Source organism: Phalangium opilio, unplaced genomic scaffold (genome assembly GCF_054372755.1).
Source record: "Phalangium opilio isolate 3A_F unplaced genomic scaffold, DU_Popi_V2 ptg000217l_1, whole genome shotgun sequence".
NCBI classification, from domain to species: Eukaryota; Metazoa; Arthropoda; class Arachnida; order Opiliones; family Phalangiidae; genus Phalangium; species Phalangium opilio.
In genome coordinates this window covers 8,019,853-8,039,526 of record NW_028324218.1, presented here as the reverse complement: position 1 = coordinate 8,039,526, position 19,674 = coordinate 8,019,853, and the positions used below count along the sequence as shown (strand labels likewise).

Below are 19,674 nucleotides of genomic sequence, written 5' to 3'. Positions count from 1 at the left end.
CTAGGGGTCGGGGAGTGCCCCAAAACTAAAATAAGAGCTAAACAGAAGTACTTTGCCTTCAAAAAAACCTAAAATAACTCTTGTTTTAAAAAAATCCGGATAAGTCCAATAAAATCCGGTTTAATCCAATAAAAACCACTGGACTGGATTTTATTCAAATTATCCGGATTTTTGCCAACCCTGTTAGCTTTACCAGCGTATGCATGTGCACTTCTACTCATTTAATATTAACTTTTGCTGGATAACGGTTCAACAGAGTTCTTAAATTGAAGCAGGGATAGATGTAATTTTAGAAGTAGGAATGGGGAATACTTCAGTCCGACTCATAGCCCAGTATAGAGCACCTCCCTTCAACACGTAACTAAAAGTTTAAATTATCTTATTGGCTCACTTAAACTACGTTTTGATGACGTTTCTGACGGGGACGGCAAAAAATACGTAATTCCTTTTTACCTCTGTCTCTATGACCCGCCTCTTCTTTCATACCCCTCCGTCCCGGGGAAGGGGGTCTGGGACTTTGACGCGCGCCCAGATTACTCTGTTCTTCATTCCTACTTCTAAAATTACATCTATCCCTGATTGAAGACTAATAAAGGCTGATATGTCTTACTCCACATGTGTTAACCTCTATTTTCTTGTTTTAGGGGCCAGTTAATGTTTGGGAGCACATATCTCCGTAACTAAATGTTGTAGACCCCTATCATGTTCCTTGACACTTTTAACTCAGTTTGACCAAAAGAACCTTTAATTAAATTTCAGACTTATAAGAAAAAATCTGTATGGAACTGTATTCTGACAGCATAAGTGTAAGCCATGCTTAGGTTAAAGGGCATTCAATCTTTAAAAGGTAAAGCTTTAAGTTAGATAAAATCCGCAGACTCGAGTTTTTGCGTTTAAGCTGCTATTCAAATTCAAGTTTACCAAACCGAAATTTGTGTATATTGAATAAAACAGAATCAAGGGCTCTGTATCTTTTCCCAAAAATCGTATACCATCTTACGGATTTCTCAAAATCTATTTGTATATATGCAAATTTTCGTATTGGCCTAACAGCAAAGGTTTTGCAGTAACTGAACAGCTTCGTGCAATTGAGCAGTTTAAATATTGTATTGACTATAAGTGAATACGTAAAGTGACGTCAGACAGAACGCAATTTAATACATACAAAGGCAGGAAGGTGTGCGCAATTCACGTCAAGTTTCGTCTTGCCTGTATTAAATTGAGTTGCGTCCGACGTTCGTGAATTCCAATATTATGCAGCATCGCCATTACTTTTAGTTAAGCGTTATTTAAAAATCATAATTATAATAATTTATACCTCATAGTGCATAAAAGGTTTCATTTGGGATAAATTAGAGTACTGTCTCTACAATACAAGAAAAGAGAAATTACGTTGTAAGATAACAAAAGGATAATATTTAAAAAGGGGATGAATTACTTTTTCAAACTTACTGCTGGGGGCAAACAGGGATCCCTTCCAGCCTTGTAAAAAATCTGGCATTGTGACGTATCGTTTCCTTCGTGTTCCATTGTTCGTCACGTGATCCGTGACGTTTTTTGGTGACGCGATGCTTCGACCAAATCTCATGATGTTGTGATTATACTCTGGTCTCTTTTGGTTGGGGTTGTACGAGGATACTTGACCATAGTCCGAGTTTGAGCCACTTCGGCCTTGATTACGTTTGCCAAAATGCATCAATGAATGGTAACGTTTCAGTTGGGCGTAATTTTCCTGGCTTTGTTCTGGTTCATCAAGGTCGTTGCCTCGTTTTCCAAAGTGCATTAGTGAGTATGAACGACGAAGTATTGCTGGTTCGGAAGTGTAGTACATGCCACTAGGTTCGTCAGATCGTTTGCCGAAATGCATGATGTTGTTCGCGCCTCCACGTTTTTCAGGGTAGTAGTCCATTGGTGATATGTCGGATTCGTCAATCTTTAACGACAAATTGAGGTTATAATTTTTGATATCTGTGCCTCTTGTGAAGTTCTTAAAATATGTTCCCTAAGTTTGTTACTGGTAACTAAGAACTTGTCATGAAGTGACGTAGGTGAAAGGTCATAGATTCTCGTAAAGTGACACCTGGTGAGGCACTGTCAAAGGGTTAGTACTGACTTAATAGGAAGATGGACTGCAAAACCGAGTGTGGTCAATTCTCGCGTCGTTCTCGAACTATCTCTCAGGAAGACTTTTCTGAGGTAAATCATGGGTATCTGTTCATTGGGTTAGTTTGGGTTCTCAGCTCGTGAGCTGCACGGTTTATTTCTCTATCATCTAGTCTGTCAAACGAAAGAAGAGCCCTGAGAAATTTGTCCAAATTGGTGTCGCCACCATCGACCCCATAGTACTTTATCAACTTGTTTTGTTTTGTCAATAGCCGTCTGTAATATAGTCTGCTATATACAGATAGGCTTAATCGCAATAGAACCAATACATTTTGCAATATATATTTAATACGTTTATGTTTCATGGTTTTTTACGATCATCGACTATTAAAGAATATAAAACAAAATTAACGACAAGACACTAGTTTTATCTTTGTTGAACTAGCATTGCAATATATTTTAATGACATAAGTTAAAGTATCTGTATATAGCAGACTATATTACAGACGACTATTGACAAAACAAAACAAGTTGATAAAGTACTATGGGGTCGATGGTGGCGACACCAATTTGGACAAATTTCTCAGGGCTCTTCTTTCGTTTGACAGACTATAGTGCCTATGAGGTATTTTTAATCTAGTAATTTTATAGTGTAGTAGTTTATTTGTGATATCTATGAATCGTTAGGTTATTGATTGATACATCTATTACCAAAGGTAATTAATGTAAATTTCCATACGGTTAAAGTAGTCAGAACTTTATGCCTTCCAAAGATTCTAATCAGAACTCAAACCATTCTATTAAGAAAAATGTTCTTACCGATTCATCGGAAAACAGAGTATCTTGAGGTGGTAACTCGATAGAATCCCTCTTTCCAAAATGCATAATTCCATGCGATTGTCTCTTCTCGACATCACTATCGAAAGTATCAACGGGATACTGATTATCATCCCACGCATCTTCGGTATCAAAATCATTGAAATCAACGACATCGGAGGCTAGACTAAGTCCATCCATCATATCATCGGAATAATCTCCAAATCCGACTTCTTCGCTAACTTCGGGACTTCTTTTACCAAAATGCATTAGACTGTGACTCCTGTCTGACCCTCTTTTGCCGAAGTGCAGGAACTTATTGGAATCGTAGCCCCTTTTACCAAATCTCATAATACTATGTCCTCGTTTTGTGTCTTCCCTCGGGGCTCGGTTAAGTTGGGCTAATATGGCTCTGATTGTCGGACTGTGATACATACTCAGGGTACCAGTGAATGGATTAATACTTCTGGTTTTTCGACTTTTGGGTTCGGTGTGAGTTAGATTCGATGTTTTTTGCGGTTGGCTCCTTTTCCCAAAATGCATAATCTGTTGCTTTATGACGCGTTTGCTTTCATGTTCATGTTTGGCGTTGGGACTGTCTTCATTCTTAACCTCTCGTTTCCCGAAATGCATTAAGTTGTGACCTCGTTTATCGTTTTCATAGCTGCTTCCAGATCCTTGGCTTTCTTCGTAATTTCTTTTGCCGAATCTCATTAGGTTATGACCAGCTCGTTTGAAATCGCCAATCGCGGTGTTCGAGTAACGTATATAGTCTTTGCCGCCTAATGCGTCTTTTAATTCTTCAATGTCGTGGCCTAAACCATCGGTGTTTGTGTTGACGTGGTGTCCCATAGATTCATCTGGTAGATAAGCGTCATCCATTCGTTTGCCGAAGTGCATTAGATTGTGTGAGCCACGTTTTAGGTTTTGTAGAGCTTCATCGAGATCTATAGGGTCCTCGTCGCGTTTGCCGAAGTGCATCAAGGAATGTCCACGTTTATCTTCATCCGTATCTTCACGTTTGCCAAAATGCATCAGAGAATGACCCCGTTTGTTTTCATCTGTGTCTTCTCTTTTACCGAATCGCATGAGATTATGTCCTGCTCTTTTATCTTCATCACCATCTTCCCTCTTACCGAATCGCATAAGATTATGACCCGCCCTTTTATCTTCTTCACCGTCTTCTCTTTTACCGAATCGCATTAGATTATGTCCTGCTCGTTTATCTTCATCACCATCTTCTCTTTTACCGAATCGCATCAGATTATGTCCTGCTCTTTTATCATCGTCACCGTCTTCTCGTTTACCGAATCGCATCAGATTATGACCCGCCCTTTTATCTTCGTCACCATCTTCTCTTTTACCGAATCGCATCAAGTTATGTCCAGCTCGTTTGTCTTCGTCAATGTCTTCTCGTTTACCGAATCGCATCAGATTATGTCCTGCTCTTTTATCTTCGTCACCGTCTTCTCGTTTACCGAATCGCATTAAATTATGTCCAGCTCGTTTATCTTCGTCACCGTCTTCTCGTTTACCGAATCTCATCAGATTATGACCCGCCCTTTTATCTTGATCACCGTCTTCCCTTTTACCGAATCTCATCAGATTATGACCCGCCCTTTTATCTTCATCACCGTCTTCTCGTTTACCGAATCGCAACAAGTTATGGCCTGCCCTTTTATCCTCATCAACATCGTCATCTCTCTTACCAAATCGCATCAAATTATGACCTGCCCTTTTATCCTCATCAACATCGTCATCTCTCTTACCAAATCGCATCAAATTATGACCTGACCTTTTATCCTCATTATCTTCATCCGTATAATCACGTTTACCAAAATGCATCAAATTATGACTTCCTCTTTTACCAAATCTCATCAAATTATGACCGGATCGTTTATCTTCATCTTCGATATCATCATCCTCTCTTTTACCAAATCTCATCAAATTATGACCCGAGCGCTTATCTTCATTATCATCGTCGTCTCTTTTACCGAATCTCATCAAATTATGCCCAGACCGTTTATCTTCATCTCCTTCATCAAGGTTATCTCTTTTTCCAAAATGCATCAAATTATGACTTGCCTTTTTCCCGAATCTCATTAAGTTATGACCAGCACGTTTATCTTCATCATTTTCATCATAATAATCTCGTTTCCCGAAGTGCATTAAACTATGCGACGAAGCCCGTTTAGCGTATTCGGCCATTGCTCTTAGAATATCTTCGTATTCGTCACGTTTGCCGAAATGCATGACTTTATGAGCCCTTTTGATCTCTTCCGGTGTAGCGTAAATCGAATCTCTTTTACCAAAATGCATCAGACTGTGTCCCCTTTTATAATCCGGTTCGGAGTCCCTTTTACCAAAGTGCATCAAATTATGACCTCTCTTGTCATCGTATTCTCTCTTTCCAAAGTGCATGTGGGCACGTTTTTCATCGTAAAGGTTTCCGTAGATGTGAGAAATTTGACTTAGTGCTTCTTTGTATCGTATTAAGTCTTCGTTTGTAATAGGAGGGTTCTTTTGGCTTTCGGGTAAGAGGCTAAAGTAATTGATATAGGATGGATTCGGTAAGGTTGCCTCGGCCTCGGCAACTTTAAGCAGATTTAGGAGATTTCCTTGTGCCTGTTCGGATAAAGCTGTAGGGTTTTTGACTGTAGTTGATTCTGGAAGTATTGCACCACCTTCAGAATCTTTAGATATGCCCGGTATGGACGTTTTCGTTTCATCTGCGCATGACACTGCCAAAAAGAGTTATTGAATTTTACTCAGACCATAACAAAAGCATTATTTAGGGTTAAGTTGAAAGAAGTACGTTTTGGGTGCATAAGTTTATAAGATATGTTCCATAAGTATGACACTTCCTGTACTTCGTAATGCTAGAGACTTTCTGAGAGCTAGTTCGAGAACGACACGAGAATTAACTACACTCGGTTTGCAGTCTATCTTCCTATTTATTCTGGATTAAGCCTTTGCCAGCGCCTCACCAGGCGTTGCTTTAAGAGAATCTATGACGTTTCACCTACGTCACTTTATGATAAGCTCTCAGTAACCAGTAACAAACTTATGGAACATATATGGTCGGTGTGGTAGGTAAAATTTTAATATTTTTCGTTTCGAAGCTTTGAAACTGATATCTTACCTCTGTTTATATTTTGAAATAAACATAACCAAATTCCAATTATCCACAATGTAGCTTTTGGCCAAAACATTATCTTCTTGCCTACAATTAAATAAAATACAGTATAAAAACACTTATTACTTCCAAAAGTCAAGTCCATTACAACCAAAACATATTTAAATTTATAAATTTATATCTTTCCAATTTTAGATTCTACCGAAATAATCACACATCAATGGTTCCCAATCAAGATGCATTTAAAATTCAGAAGATGGAAAATAAATTCAATCCACAAGACCTTCATTCAACTCAATGTAAGTTTAATAAACTTTTCCATATCGATATTAAACCATAAATATAACATCAATATGTAAAGCATTTACATTAGCTTGTAGTACGGTTATTCAAACTTGGCTTTTAGGTAGTTTGATATGCATTATATAAATTTCTTATTGCAATATTGGTATACGGGAAATTGAGGCTTGTATTACATAACTCTTCGTTAAGCCTTTGCCATACTTTAAATATAAAGAGGAAGAATATAGGATACAGCTTCCTCATAAAATATCAACTACATGATTGATGACGATGCTTTTTAACAAAGGTTTCTTCGTGTGACATTTATTATATATCTAGAGTGATTGATATGTCTGGAAACATATCAATTGACAAATCACTGTGCAATGTATACGATAGTCTCCTTGCGTTATTGGAATTTGCAATAGTCGATAACAGAAGTTTATTTAATACATGAAGTGAATCAGTTCTGATTTTAGGGCTGCCAGTAGACCATTTTGATTTTAAGTAGGGGGTAGGCAACCCTCTGTATCGTGATGTGCAAGGGTTTAGGCCAAATCAATTGACGCCTCTACCCACTCTCGTGTTCAAAAGTCTACTGCGTAGGCGCTAAAAATTACATCGAATGGTTTAGTTCAGTGACGAAAACTTATTGAAACGTTTGGAGTCTTAATTCCAAATTTCCAAACAGAAGTAGGATAAGGGACTAGAAGTAAAGAGCTTTAGCATTGGTAATAGATCCTGGCACTAGTGAACAAATTTGAGGATTTTATGCCGCTTCCATCGCGCCTACACAAGAGAGAAATTTCCTACCCCTTCCCCTCAACCTAAAGCCGCGGAAGACGGACGCGGGTGCTTGAATCTAGTTTGGTCGTCTAGCGCCGCGAGCGTCTCACGTTTTGGGGGAAAATACAGAAACCGCTACCAGAGGGCCAACCATTGGTGTGTTATCAAGAATATTCTCTTTCACCAAGTGAAGAATTTGGTTAACTCGATACTTCTAGTCCCTTATCTTACTTCTGGTAAAATCCTGGCTGACTATGATATAACACCATGACCAAAACGCATTTGAATCAAAATCCCTGAGATACAGCAAGTAAATAAAGTTTAAAGGCGCTTCAAAAGGCTTCCGGTTTTTAGGTGAATATAAGACACCTCGGTTGAGATATTTGTTACATCACAGGCTTTTGAACTCAACCAACCAATAGCACCAACTCTCATTAAATTCCTCGTTACTTAAGTCTACATAACACGAAATTTCCTGACAGACGGCTTATTTGAGTTACCGCCCGCTATTGGGCAAATAATGCCGCGTTTAATTTGGCTAGTTTCGTGCTTACATTTGAGGTAGGGCTTGACGTCCGCACTAGCAATATCAATTTACTCGAGCGATTTGCCTTCAATGATTACCCACCGACCTGTCGCGCAATATTCTGCTATTTTTAGCCCAAACTTTCCATGTTTTTTGTTTTATAAATTCTAAACTTACGAACTTTCTCTTGGAATTGTTGCTAAGAAAAAAGGTAAAGTTCGGATTTATTTAATGATAGATTGTGAGGGATAACAAGAATATAAACAATATTTTTATAAGAAACTGTGTTGTCGTATAATATGATCCAACTTTGGCGGCGGTAAATGAAGTTAGGTTTACAAATATACTGTGCTATAAGCCACTCGGCATTTCAACGGACTGGAAACTGGGAGTTGGTTCCCGTGTATGTAAACACTAAACACAAAATAGTTCTTTGGTCCATCCTTTGGAAATATCTGAATGTTTTTTCTAGAATCCAATTTTTACACATTTTCAAATTCGATGAAAAATTGTTTAATTAGCTTCTTAATCATTAAGATAAAATATTATTATGTCTAGGTAGAAATCATTAGGGTATTTTCAGATGCTTTAGCAGACACAATTAACGGAAGTAGTGGAATAGCAAACAGCATTATTAGAACCTCGTATGAAATTGTGAAATGAGGCTGTTGAAATCAGGGCCGGATATCTTTATTGTAATTTCAGCTGCCTTAGAAGCAGGGCCGGAAATAAGCAAAGGACACTGGACATTGTCCTATAAAATTTTAAAATGTTCCATAACGTTTTTAAAAAATAAGGGGGTCACTGGACATTTTGACCAATAAATTTCCTAAGTTTTGATAGCTTGACTATGAAGATGCGACACTATTTTTGCAGTGTGGACAATGTCCCATAAATTATCCAGTCGAATGTGGTATCACGGTACACATGTCCTATAAGAAATTTGTCTTAATTCTGGCCTGGAACTTCAAATAGCTTGAAACTGGTAAAAAAAAGTGGATTTCAAAAGTGTAGTTGGGCAAACCAATTCTTTTGTAAGTGTGAACGTAGCTTAAAGGGGAGGTAAATCAATAACTAGTTAATTCTTAATTACATCTTTTGACAGTTTGGAAAGAGATATATCAATTTATTTTGAGCTATTTTGGTGCGAGCGGCTGTAAAAGACGTCGGTCCGTAGCTTGCGAAATCACGCTAGCGGAAGATTTGAAGCTAAAAATACCATTTACGATCGAGATTCCAAGATTCCTGAAGTTGTTTCGAATCAGCGAGTTCCCCAGCATGTCGATTTTGCTTTTTTCTTTTTTTTTCATACGCTTCAAGCTGACTTCTATTTTGTATTAAGCTGATGCGGAGATTTTTCCCTACTTGGAGTTTGCAGTGCACGAAACGTATCGAGCTACAGTAGATTGATTTACAATTACCGCTAATCTTGGCGTACGCCATCCGGTCCCACCGCGATACGGTTAGATATATAGCTAAGTGTACGAAGTAACAAAATCGATAACGTCCTTTTCGTAAAACCATTAAGAAAATTGGTAAAGCATCAAAGTACTGTTAATTTTAAAGCCCCTCGAGTATTTCTTGAACTTTAATTTATAAGAGTAATTGCTTTGATTTAAAAATATAGTAAGGCGTATACCTTGATGTAAATCAACTGGGAATCAAACTACGTTTCAGTGTTGCCAGAATTATATAATACTTCCATTGGAGAGAAGTGTACTTGCATAAAGCGGGGTAATTAGTAATTGTAACATGATTCTTCCCAACATCCCTAATCAACATTTTATTATAGCAAGGTTACTAAACCGAATGACATACGCGATAAATAGTTCCCTCATCATTACTATATGCTTAACTATTTTCCAAGGCGCAAGTGTGCGCTTGTGCGTTTTGTCCCACGTCAAGACAATCAAGGTTTGTGCCTGGTTGATTGCTGAGGATTTAGTACCAAACAGTTATAGAACTCGCCCTAGCACGGTGCGTTGGGCCCACCTGAAGTTTGATGAGCGGGAGAGCAAACAAATATGGACTATCTCGCCTGGGAAGAATCATGTTACATAACTAAAGTATTATGAGGATACAGAGTGTCATCCTTCTTCAATTATCCCCTTCTGGTGTGGCAATGGTAAAAATTCATTGGTCTGGAGGCAATATATGCATGGAGCACTTTGTAGCATATTGTGTCTTTCTTTCTTGGGTTATTTCTTTTTTCGCTTCGATTTATATCTCAGGAGTGTTTGGTGAAGATAAAAAAGCGGCTTGCTAGCTTTATCTATTTAACCTCTAAGGTAATGCTTCCAATAAACGCGAGTAGTCTAGTAAAAGTGATAAATGAGCTTCTATAAAGCGCGGTGAGCAAACCACCCCTCCCGAGATTTCGCTTTCTACCCACTGGCACGCTTCCTTCTAAGAACACGTAACTAACCGTTATTGAAATGATAAGCTGAAATGATGCCAATGTTAAGTCTAAATTATTTTCCACCATCTCCTAGGAAATGACTTTATTTATCGAAACGAAGCACCAGTTCGACCCAATGAAGGGTTAGTCTTTTGCATCGTTTGGCCCCAATGAAGGGTTTGTCTTTTACACCGTTTACACCAGTTCGACCCAATGAAGAGTTCGTCTTTTTCATCTTTTAGACCCAATGACAGTTCATCTTTCACCCCTTTTCGACCTAATGACAGTTTGTCTTTTGCACCAGTTTGACCCAATTAAGAGTTTGTCTTGCACATACCGAACTTTTCGTCTTAACGCAATATCAATCTGGCGGTACTGCGCCAATAATCTTTTTAAAACTGCTTATAGACCTATTTGGAAAATCAGTGTTCATTAAGCAGTGACGATTTTAAAAAGAACGTTTTCTAAAATCCACTCACTTTCTCGGAAGAACGCAATCGTTCAACAATACATCTGTGGTTAAAATCTAATTTAGTTAAATTCATTTGCAACGTTCTCTAGAAAACAAAGAAAATCACTAAATTATTCCATCGCGTTTTACATAAACCCTTTTCGCTGTAAACTCGTCTTATATGATCGCCGTCATTTATAAGAGTTTCCGGGGAGAGGAGGGTTCAAGAAGTAGCGTAAAAAAGGGAAGAAAAACCAACTTAATACCGTCTGGAAGCTACAAAGCAAACCATCTTTCTATAGTACCGTTACTTTTTCGCCCCTGAAAGTAGGCCTATCTTGTAGGGTTAGCATCTTTCACTTCTCTTCGACCAGTTACCCTCAGCCACCGACCACCACCGTGCACCGGAATCGTTTAAGTTTTAATACCGACGGTAATAGATAAGCTCAAGTTTCGCGTGATTTGTTACGGAAATACTTTCCGGACGTTTAGGGAGCCTATATCCGCCTTCCTTTTTATTTCTTTGCCTAATTTAGGAGTGGAATGTGGTTTTCTAAAGGCCCATTCAGACTGCAGAAAAAGATTACGTTCTCGTCGGTTGCCTAGTAAATTTCGTTTCGAGCGCGTAGGTATGTTTATTTCCCTGTTCAGACTTGAGAGCAGACGACTTAAATGAGTCTCGTATAGAGAGCTTTCAGATAGTAGTACGTCACCCCCCCCCCGAAGTCTTACCGTTGTTCTGGTAGCCATATTGGGTGGTCTTAGCTTCATTCCAGCGTAAATTATGATACGAGACTCAGCTCCTCCTCCAACTGATAGCTCTCTATATGGTGAATTTTATGCCAAGACTTTTGAATGCTAAAAATAGACGAATCCAAAATGACAAATAACGCCAAGAACCCTGAATCTTTTCATTTATCGTCTGCCAAAACGTAGCTGACTCAATCACGCGTCAGTAAGGCATGGTTGAGTGAGCTATGTCTTAAGAAAAGTCGCTAGAGTACGAAACTGAAAATTTTCCACCTAAACCCGCGAGTATTTTACGTAGTCGTTGACACGTGTCTAATTAAGCGAGCCTAACGACTTCACCAACTTGAACGTAAGATTTTAGTTTAGTCTGAATGGGCTTTAAGATCTTACGTAAGACAGAACTTACCTGCTGCCGGAGAACCTTTTATGGTTTTAAATATTCATCCCCTAATTTTGCGCCAAAGCACTTGGGTTCCATTTGAGTTTAGTACTTTGGTAAATAACCTTTTATATTTTATTGTGTTTTAGATAAATTGGCCACGGTGCCATTTATAATTGATTTACTTCAATTGTTATTAAGATATATTATAAATAATTTTCCAGTGGGCCTTTTTGTATCAATTATTAAAAATTAGTTTGTGCAAATTTAATTATTTATGATCTTAATAGCACTTATTTTATCACGACCAATAATCTAGTTTAATTAGATAAATAACCCAATTTTCAACCTAATTCGTTTAGAGCAATTACACATGCAAATAATTAATATGAAAAAGAATTATTAATCACAGATAATTAGCATATACGAACAAGCCCCTTTGTAAATATACTTTGAACCATATCATTAGAGCTATATTCCTAAATTCTAACTTAAGTCCTAGTTTAGATGCATAGATCCGTTGTTAATAGGGAACTCTCGAAGCCTTTGTAGGTTCCCAAAGGTTGGCCCAGTTAAATTAAATTTTAAATAAACAGCTTGCTCTTTTGTTCACTGAAAGTGACAGTAATTATAAAATCAATCCTTTGTTCAAAATCTAATCGATTTCAGCCAGCTTATGTAACAATTCGTCGTTTGTAATAAATAACCTTTTGTTAAGCCTACCTGTTCCATTCACAAATTGCATTATAGACAGTGCAACGTTGCCAGCACCTCTATTATATAAACTGTACCAAGAACCCAAATAAGGAGTGAGAACGTACAACGTTATCATTGGGCTGTAGTGATGAGAGCTCAAAAAATAATTTTTTCTAATTTAATTTTTTCGTTTCACTTATGCATTGTAGCAATATTCTAATTTTTAAAGTACGAGTACTTGGAAGGGAAGTTAAACGTTCTCAGTTCATATATGGGTTCTTGGCTCTACTTACAGCAAGTCGTCTTTAGATCAAACCGTATTTCTTGGTGAAATAAGCAAGCTACGTAAGATTCGCTTGGATACCCTTGTAGTATTAGTTTAACAGTAATAGACTGTGAGAATTGATAGGCTATATAGGGTGGTGCAATGAAATAACAGAAGTGAGATTAGACTTGAAGTACTGAGCTAACCAAATTCTTCACTCGGCGAAAGTGAATATTCTTGATAACACACCAACGGTTGGCCCTCTGGTAGCGGTTTCTGAATTTTCCCTCCAAAACGTGAGACGCTCGCGGCGCTAGACGACCAAACTAGATTCAAGCACCCGCGTCCGTCTTCCGCGGCTTTAGGTTGAGGGGAAGGGGTAGGAATATTTTTTTTGGAACTCGACCAATTTTTTTCTCTCTAGTGTAGGCGCGATGGAAGCAGCATAAAATCCTCAAATTTGTTCACTAGTGTCAGGATCTATTACCAATGCTAGAGCCCTTCACTTCTAGTCTCATCTCACTTCTGGTTCTATTATGATGGGAAGGTGTAAATGCATTATTCCATTGGCGCTACCATTACCCTATCAAGTCACAGGGATGGTGTTTTCAATGGATCATTTCATTGTATTCAAAGGCCAGACGAAATATAGTTTCCCAGAATTAATTGTTTAGTATTAAAGCGCGATTAAATTAAACGAAAGTTATCAAACGTTTATACATCTAAATACATGGTTTTTTCTGATAAGTCTGCCACAAATTAAGGGGATGATCTTTGGGAAATCGATTTTGAGTTGAAAATGTTCCCTGACATTTTTCCATCCAGGTCCCTGTTATGAAGTTAAGAATGGAGTATTTTACGAATGACGCATTATATTTATTTAAACTGAAATACAATTAATGATTTCTAATTTCATTAAGGGGTCATCCCTAAAATACTTATCAAATCTTAACTTGAAAACAGTGGCCCGGACGGAAAAATGGATATAGAAGTTACATTTGACTAAAAATCGATTTCCCAAAGAACATCCCCCTTAATTTATATCAGAAATATCAGACCTATCAGAAACACCCTGGATAGATAAAATGACCGAGTGATATTCAATGTCCGGCCTTAACCAATTAACTAAGGAACTTTAACTTGTACAGAGACGTTAGTTAAAATAATATGACTAATTAATTTAATTTTAATGCGAGCTCTTTCAACTCCAATTCGATTAATCTGATATTGATCTCCGAGGACTAACTATTTAATTTATAAAGGAAGTAAGGTATCTTATTTACAATTCTAATTAAGGTCAAAGGTTACTCTTATTTTTGATCTGTGATTAATGTAGTCGCGCGTGGTTTTGAAATATTCATTTAATCCGTAAATGATTTTACTTTCTATAGTTGATATTCTATTTTTAATTATATAAGTACTTGAGAAATTTCTGGAAATATAGTTTCATTTTAAATAATTTTATATTTTTATCGTGGTTATGTGGAGTAATGAGCTTTACCAGGGGTCCATGTAGTTTTAGAAGCCGGAATAGAGAACGATTAGCATTTACTCCTAAAATTACCTGAATCCCTGGTTTTACTTTACCATCATTAATAGTATACAGTTTTGCTAGATTTAGGTTTATTACTTTTTATATTGAAGCAGGGATAGATTTAATTTTAGAAGTAGGAATGAAGAACGGTTAGTATTTATTTCAGTCCAACTCGTATCCCAGTATAAAGCCCCTCCCTCCGTTACGTAACGAAGAGTTTAAATTATTTTATTGCCTCACTTAAACTAAGATTTGATGACGTTCCTGACGGGGACAGCAAAAAATACGTAATACCTTTCACCTCTGTAGCTATGAACCCCTCTTCTTTCATACCCCCGTCCCGGGAAGGGGGTCCGGGACTTGGACGCATGCCCTGATTACTCTGTTTTCCATTCCTACTTCTAAAATTATATCTATCCCTGATTGAAGACTATTGAATTCTGTCTTACCACTCCACATGTGTTATTACCATTTCTTTGTTTTAGTTACCAATCAATGTTTTACAGCACATATCCCCGTAACTAATGCTCTTTGACACTTTCCACTCAGTTTTACCCTAAGAACACACCGTTAATTTATGGAAGACTTATTAGAAACACTCTTTAAAAATAAAGACGATAATCAATTTCGCATTATTTTTCTAAATGATTTTATAACTTTGGAATAATCTATTTACATCTGATCTAACCTTGAAAAATCACTCAATAATAAAACGAATTAAGAAGGGAATTTTCCCCCGAAAAAAGTTAATGTCAAGCAGAAGGTTAAAATCTGTCAAAAAATCTCTTCTTTATTAACTCAACAAACTTGGTAGATGGAGATGTCACTTAAATAAATTAAAATCTTTCACGTGCCCAGGTTTTTGTCAAAAATTCTGTCAAGGACCTTTTTTTCTTAACCAAATTAGCCTTACGTGTCTTTTAATATAGTCAACTAAGAACCCATAAGAGACTTGAGAACATTTAAAGATGGAATTATACTGTAGAGCATTTATCTATTGATTATCTTTTTCCAATAAGTACTGTTATCGGTTCCCTCACATCAACGTCATATTAGCAAACCCATAAGAAGAACTAATGGTAATCTTAGATGCGTGTTCATATGTTCTCAGTTTTTATATTTGTTATTGATTCAACCGATGCAGAAGCTGCCAAAATTTTCATTAGGGCTTTTAGTCAATTTTAATTATAATTTGATAATCAACACCTAGTCGAAACCGTTTTACCTGGAAAGCTAGAATTTCGCTCTTAAGAAGTAAATACTCCATTAAGAAACATTTTTAAAATAAGAAACCATATTGGAAAATGGCGTCTAGAAATGTGAAAAACCCCTGCCTTACATAGAAACGTTTGTACGTTTCAACTGACACTGTTTCACTATATGCATAAGTCTATAAGTTATGTTCCATAAGTATGACAGTTACCTTTACTTCGTGATGCTAGAGACTTACTGAGAGCTAGTTCGAGGGAGAACGACGCGAGAATTGACTACACTCGGTTAATTTTGCAGTCCATCTAATCCAATTTAGTCGGTACCAAGCCTTTGACAGCGCCTCACCAGGCGTCGCTTTACGAGAATCTATGACCTACGTCACTTCATGACAATCTCCAGTTTGTCAGTGACAAACTTACGGAAAATACGTAGACGCCACCTATCCACACTAAGTGGAACTATATAAGTTGTTAAGACTATGCCAGCATTTTCAGGCAAACCAAAATATCCTGAAAATATAACGTCTATCCATTTTAAACATCTTTTCGTCTGATATTAAGCTAATGGTGAATTATTGACGATTATTTTTCCGTTATAATGAATAGACACAATTATCTTATAAATATTGATCTAGTTAGTTCAAAACTTGCGAGAAAAGTGAATAAACTCCTTTTTCTCGATAATGATGGGTCCCACTTATATGCATAATCGAATTTTCTCTTACGAAGCCTGATTAAATTTAAATCCTTCCCACATCTGGTTCGTTGCTGGTGCTATGGTTTTTATTCTTGATTCTTGTTTGAGGCATGATTGTTTACATGGCCTCGATGAATAAATAAAAAAACACACTATCCACAGGGTCCAGAGTTTACCAATACCCGAAAGCCAACAACATATATTACAGCCTAAAGTAAAGAAGTTTTCGCAGACTACAATATTTGTATTGTATTATTTTGTCGGTATTGACCCGTTCTATCTTGTTTCATTGCAGCACAGTAAGCATTGTTTAAAGACGAGATTACGTAATCCTCAGATTGGTCTAGTAATTTATTTTTAATTTTATTTACAAATTGAAATGATTTTTGACAAATTGCACGATAAGTGGGCTCTATAACTTGTGGTTTTTCCAAAATTAATAGATTACTGCATGATAAAGTAATTTAAGTTTTGGGATGTTATTAAGTTATTACAGGGATAGATTTAATTTTAAAAGTAGGAATGGAGAACAGAGTAATCTGGGCGCGCGTCAAAGTCCCGGACCCCCTTCCCCGGGACGGGTATGAAAGAAGAGGCGGGTCATAGCAACAGAGGTTATAAAGGAATTACATATTTTTCACCGTCCCCTTCAGCAACGTCATCAAAACGTAGTTTAAGTGAGCCTATAAGATAACTTAAACTTTCGTTACGTGTTGAAGGGAGGGGCTCTGTCCTGGGCTAAGAGTCGGACTGAACTGAAGTAAATACTAACCGTTCTCCTTTCCTACTTCTAAAATTAAATCTATCTCTGCTATTTTTTTCCTAATAATTAGAAAACTGGTTTAAATAATTAACGTTTCGATTTGTTAAGTGATTCTTGTGATTATTTTCTTAGCAACCATATACCTTTCTAGTTTGCTTGTTTATTTTGAAGCTCTTGTTAACTTCCATTCCAAATTGGTGGTAATACCCAACTTGATCTTAATTTTGAACGTATGTACACTCCTTCAGAAACATTAAAAATTTTCAAAGACAGTTACATTTATAGATTAAAATCCTCCCCATCTTTTCTAGCGTGTACTTAAAAGTAATTAGGACCAATTACTGTCCATCTTCCGACTTTTAATTCTTGTTTTCGCAAATTCGTGCCTAAAATTAGAATTGTTATTCCATGCACTTTCTCTCGGAGCAGGAACGTTGCAAGAAAGTAATTTACCTCACCCTTGCCTTGACTTCAAGCTCTATTGACTTTAACCCAATGTACAATTTCAACTCAGCTCTACTCTACTGTTCTAATGCATATATATTTCTTATAAACACATTCGGATCACGATTTTTCTACACCAATATTGAAAGAAACTCCTACACCTGTCATGTGTTTACTAAACCTAAACCTTGCAAGGGAAATATATGTTTAGGGTTCTCGTGGGAAAGGTTAGTTATAGCAGATGGGGATAATAGAAGAAGGATGACACTCTGTATCCTCTTAATACTTTAGTTTTGTAAACTGATTCTTCCCAGGCGAGGCGAGGTATATCTTTTTGTTTACTCTCTTGCTCATCGAACTTCAGATGGGTGAATTCTATAACTGTTTGGTATTAAATCCTCAGCAGTCAACCAGGCACAAACCTTGAGTGTCTTGACGTGGCGGGGCAAAAACGCAAAAGCGCACGCATGCGCCTTGGCAAATAGTTAAGCAGCGCTAATAGGTATAGTAATGATGAGGGAACTAATTAGATGGCGTATGTACGTGTTTCGGTTTAGTAGCCTTGCTATAATAAATGTTAAGGTATGCTGGGAAGAATCATGTTACAATTACTAATAACCCCGTTTTGGGGTACACTTCTCTTCTAGAGAAGTATTATATACTTCTTTTTTTACTAAAGGTCTCATTCTGTGGTTGTACTTTTTTATCAAGGTACCTTACCTTTTGCTTTGGTACCTTTCGATCTTGAAAATAAGAGATAGAATTAAAATTAGCAATATGAATTCACAAAAAATTATTTTCGCCTTTTGTCTACAGCTTTTATCAACTTTGGTCATAAAAGTTAGAATTAAAGTTATCAATATGAATTCTTAAAAAAATGCTTTTTTCGTTTGACTACAGCTCTTAACTTCATATATTGAATAAGTCCCTATTTTTTCAGTGAAATATTTTATATACATATATTACATGTAGCGCAGATCAATATAAATTGTAAAGGTCTGTAAACAAACACCTCGTATTGATTGATAAACACAAATATAAGGTGTTTTTCTAACTTTTAACCATTGCGAAATTATGGTAAACAGTCTATTTATATTTTTTCCGATATTATTGCTTCAAATACATTTCATAAAAACGCTTTGCAGTTTATATTATATAAAAAACGCCAATGTACAAACACTTCATAGAAAGGCGTATTTGATTGATTTATACCGACGTAGAAAAAACTTGTTTGATCAGGTCAAAATCGAAAACGTCTTAGGAGAAGAAAAGTAAATAGGGATTCGTATAAACATCACAGTCGTGTGTGTATTTGGAAAATGTCGATTTATAGATATTTTTTTTGAGTTCAACTTAATGAAAGGTTTCTTTGAAAACTATGTATTTATTTTATAAAGAAAGTGAAAAAATATGTTAAGTAGGTCAGTTTTTTATCAGGGTTTTTGATATTTATTATTTAGTTTTTAATTTAAATTAGTTGATTTGCATCTTATCTATGAAGAAACTTTAAGCATATTTTAATGAAACTGTGATTAAATACCGACAATTTAAAATATTACTTGCCAATGAAGAAAGAGAAAAAATATGACACTTAGGTCAGTTTACTACCAGGGTTTTTGATATTTATTTTTTTTAATTGAAATTTGAATGTTATCTATGAAGAAACTTTAAGTATATTTGAATGAAACTATGATTTAATACCGATTATTGTAAATATTACTTGCCTATGAGGGCAAGCTGGACATAGATGTAATAACAAGGGGTAATATAAACTGAAGGTATTTAGGTAGTAAGAAACGCTCGGCTGCCTCTGAGTCAAAGATCCAACAACTTACTTTCCTCTTCTTGTGGTATACGAATGGTAAACTTTGTTACCTTTTAAAATACATTGTGGGTAATACAGGGTGTTTATGATTAGTCTGCCATAAATTTAAAGGGTGTGTTCTTTGGTTCAAACTGAGTGGATGCAGTTTCTAGAACCTTTGATCTACAACGTGTTCCTTGTATCAAACTAAGTGGAAATTATCAAAGAACATAATGGTGTCTACAACATTTAGTTACGGAGACATTTGCTTCCAAACATTGATTAGCCCCTAAAACAACACATTAAAATAATAAAATAACACTTGTGGGGTAAATACCCTTACTTACCAGCATAAGCACACTTTTACCTCTAAATAGTGCATACACTTCTGCTAGATAAGGGTTCAATAAAGTTCTTAGATTGAAAACTATCGAAGGTCGATACTGCGCATGTGTAACTATTTCCTTTTTTATTGACCAATCAATGTTTTTAGCTGACGTCTCCGCAATTAAATTTGGTAGACCCCATTAGTTCTTTTAAACTATCAATTCAGTTTCACCCTAAGAATTACATGCCCTTTAACTTTAATATTATTAGACTTATCAGAAACACTCTTTTTACACAAGTTAAAAA

General features: G+C 36.4%; 1 protein-coding gene and 1 long non-coding RNA gene across 4 annotated transcripts in view; one reads left to right on the top strand and one right to left on the bottom strand.

Moving 5' to 3' along the window:
- Positions 1-19,674, top strand: part of LOC149616056 (uncharacterized) — a 204,769-nt gene that overhangs the window by 141,682 nt on the left and 43,413 nt on the right. Inside the window, exon 3 of the long non-coding RNA XR_016375918.1 lies at positions 6,251-6,354. This is a non-coding gene — a long non-coding RNA (uncharacterized LOC149616056). The remainder of the gene's footprint in view (positions 1-6,250; positions 6,355-19,674) is intronic.
- Positions 1-19,674, bottom strand: part of FMRFa (FMRFamide related propeptide) — a 59,055-nt gene that overhangs the window by 972 nt on the left and 38,409 nt on the right. The window contains exons 2-5 of one of the 3 annotated variants that reach the window (XM_089856720.1): positions 6,062-6,142; positions 2,923-5,660; positions 1,453-1,933; positions 1,319-1,366 (exon numbers count right to left, since the gene is read on the bottom strand). In XM_089856720.1, coding sequence (XP_089712846.1) covers positions 1,353-1,366; positions 1,453-1,933; positions 2,923-5,660; positions 6,062-6,131 — 3,303 coding nt within the window. In that variant the 5' untranslated portion in view covers positions 6,132-6,142 and the 3' untranslated portion in view covers positions 1,319-1,352. Of the gene's footprint in view, positions 1-1,318; positions 1,367-1,438; positions 1,934-2,922; positions 5,661-6,061; positions 6,143-19,674 lie in introns of all 3 variants that reach the window. The other 2 variants (XM_089856718.1, XM_089856719.1) reach the window with 2 other exon arrangements.